The 1,816-nt window shown below is 51.9% G+C and overlaps 1 protein-coding gene across 1 annotated transcript in view; it reads left to right on the top strand.

The window, feature by feature from the left end:
• Nucleotides 1-27: 27 nt before the first annotated feature.
• rcvrn2 (recoverin 2) overlaps nt 28-1,816 on the top strand; it is a 31,547-nt gene continuing 29,758 nt past the window's right edge. Inside the window, exons 1-2 of the mRNA XM_008322610.3 lie at nt 28-525; nt 1,608-1,719. Coding sequence (XP_008320832.1) covers nt 145-525; nt 1,608-1,719 — 493 coding nt within the window. The 5' untranslated portion in view covers nt 28-144. The remainder of the gene's footprint in view (nt 526-1,607; nt 1,720-1,816) is intronic.

Here is a 1,816-nt window from a genome sequence, read left to right as displayed (position 1 = left end):
TCCCTCAGTGTCTTACCGTGGTGTCGGACAGTTCACTCCTCAGCCGTCGAAGACCCAGGACCGACTCAGGCGGACCAGGACAGGAGAACCCGTGGAGCAGCGAGGAGGCCGTTCACTCTCACCCCCCCGAGACACTTCACCACGATGGGGAATTCAACCAGCAGTAAACTGTCAAAGGAGATCCTGGAGGACCTGAAGCTCAACACCAAGTTCTCCCAGACCGAGATCAGTCTGTGGTACGAGAACTTCCAGAAGCAGTGTCCGTCAGGGCGCATCACGCCGGCAGAGTTCGAGCAGATCTACGCCCGCTTCTTCCCAGACAGCGACACCGCGGGCTACGCACGGCACGTGTTCCGCTCCTTTGACACCAACGACGACGGTACTTTGGACTTCAAAGAGTACATCATAGCGCTGCACATGACCTCGTCAGGTAGGACCACCCGAAAGCTGGAGTGGGCCTTCTCCCTGTTCGACGTAGACAAGAACGGATACATCAACAAGTCCGAAGTAACAGAGATATGTCAGGTGAGAGGGATCCACTGGGGGGCGTTAGAGGCATCAGTGAGGATGACTAAGTTCCAGTCGCCATGGCGACACAAAAACATACTTTATTCCTGGTCACCCTCTCAATCCTAATCCCTGATTTGATCAAACTACAACCTTCCACGGTCCCCCTGCTGTTAGGGTGTGGTACTGTATGTGGGATGCAGCCCACACATAGTCCAACGTCTAAGTGCCAGTCCACTTCTGTGGCCTATCTGGGGTACTCTGTGTGGGTCTCATCTACTGTAGACATTTACTGAGGCTCATAAAGTACAAACGCCGTCGTCTGGACGTGACGATGGGAGAAGAGACATCGACGAGGGTCACGGGTAATCCGACCATCGGCTGTAACAGGATTACTAGTTACTTTAACCACCAGTGAAGTTGGATGGTGATCCACGACCACTAGGGTTCACGTGAAGAAGAAACATCAGGGTAGACGTGGGTCAAGAGAGGGCAAGGACAGAACAGAACAGAACAGAACAGAACAGAACAGAACAGAACAGAACAGAACAGAACAGAACAGAACAGAACAGAACAGAACAGAACAGAACAGAACAGAACAGAACAGAACAGAACAGAACAGAACAGAACAGAACAGAACAGAACAGAACAGAACAGAACAGAACAGAACAGAACAGAACAGAACAGAACAGAACAGAACGGTACAGAACAGAAGTCTCATGATGTCACATTGTCGGTCAGACTCCACCAAACAGTTCACATTAGAACCACATGGACCAGACCAGTGGACCAGACCAGGTCCAGGATTACGGACCACATATTTACTGGTCTTCAGTGTATATTTGTACCACAGAGTCCATAGAAAAGTCCAGCCATATATTTCCTAATAAAGGAGCACTGTCTTTTCTCCCTCACCACTGGGTCTAATCTACATGTACGACATCTACTACTGTTTATACTGTAAAACACAACCTACTGCAGTACACGCTGTGGTACGTGATGTAACCATGGGGGCGTGGCCTGCACACAGTGCAGCCTTAGTTCCAGTGACTGATGCAGCGTCCTCCTCCTCCTCCTCCTCCTCTTCTTCTTCTTCTCAGGCCATATTTAAGTTGATCCCGAAGGAGGAGCAGGCGGCGCTGCCGGACGACGAGAACAGCCCTGAGAAGAGGGCCGACAAGCTGTGGGCCTTCTTCGAAAAGAAGGACAACGGTGAGTCAAGTGACCCCAGTCAGCCCCCGCCCCTGCCCCCGCCCCCCCCCCCACGGAATGGTCTGTTTGTGGGCTTCAGCGGACGTGTAACACACAC

The sequence above is a fragment of the Cynoglossus semilaevis genome, chromosome 13 (assembly GCF_000523025.1).
Source record: "Cynoglossus semilaevis isolate Cse_v1.0 chromosome 13, Cse_v1.0, whole genome shotgun sequence".
In the NCBI taxonomy this organism is placed as follows: domain Eukaryota; kingdom Metazoa; phylum Chordata; class Actinopteri; order Pleuronectiformes; family Cynoglossidae; genus Cynoglossus; species Cynoglossus semilaevis.
This window is presented reverse-complemented; position numbering and strand designations above follow the sequence as displayed.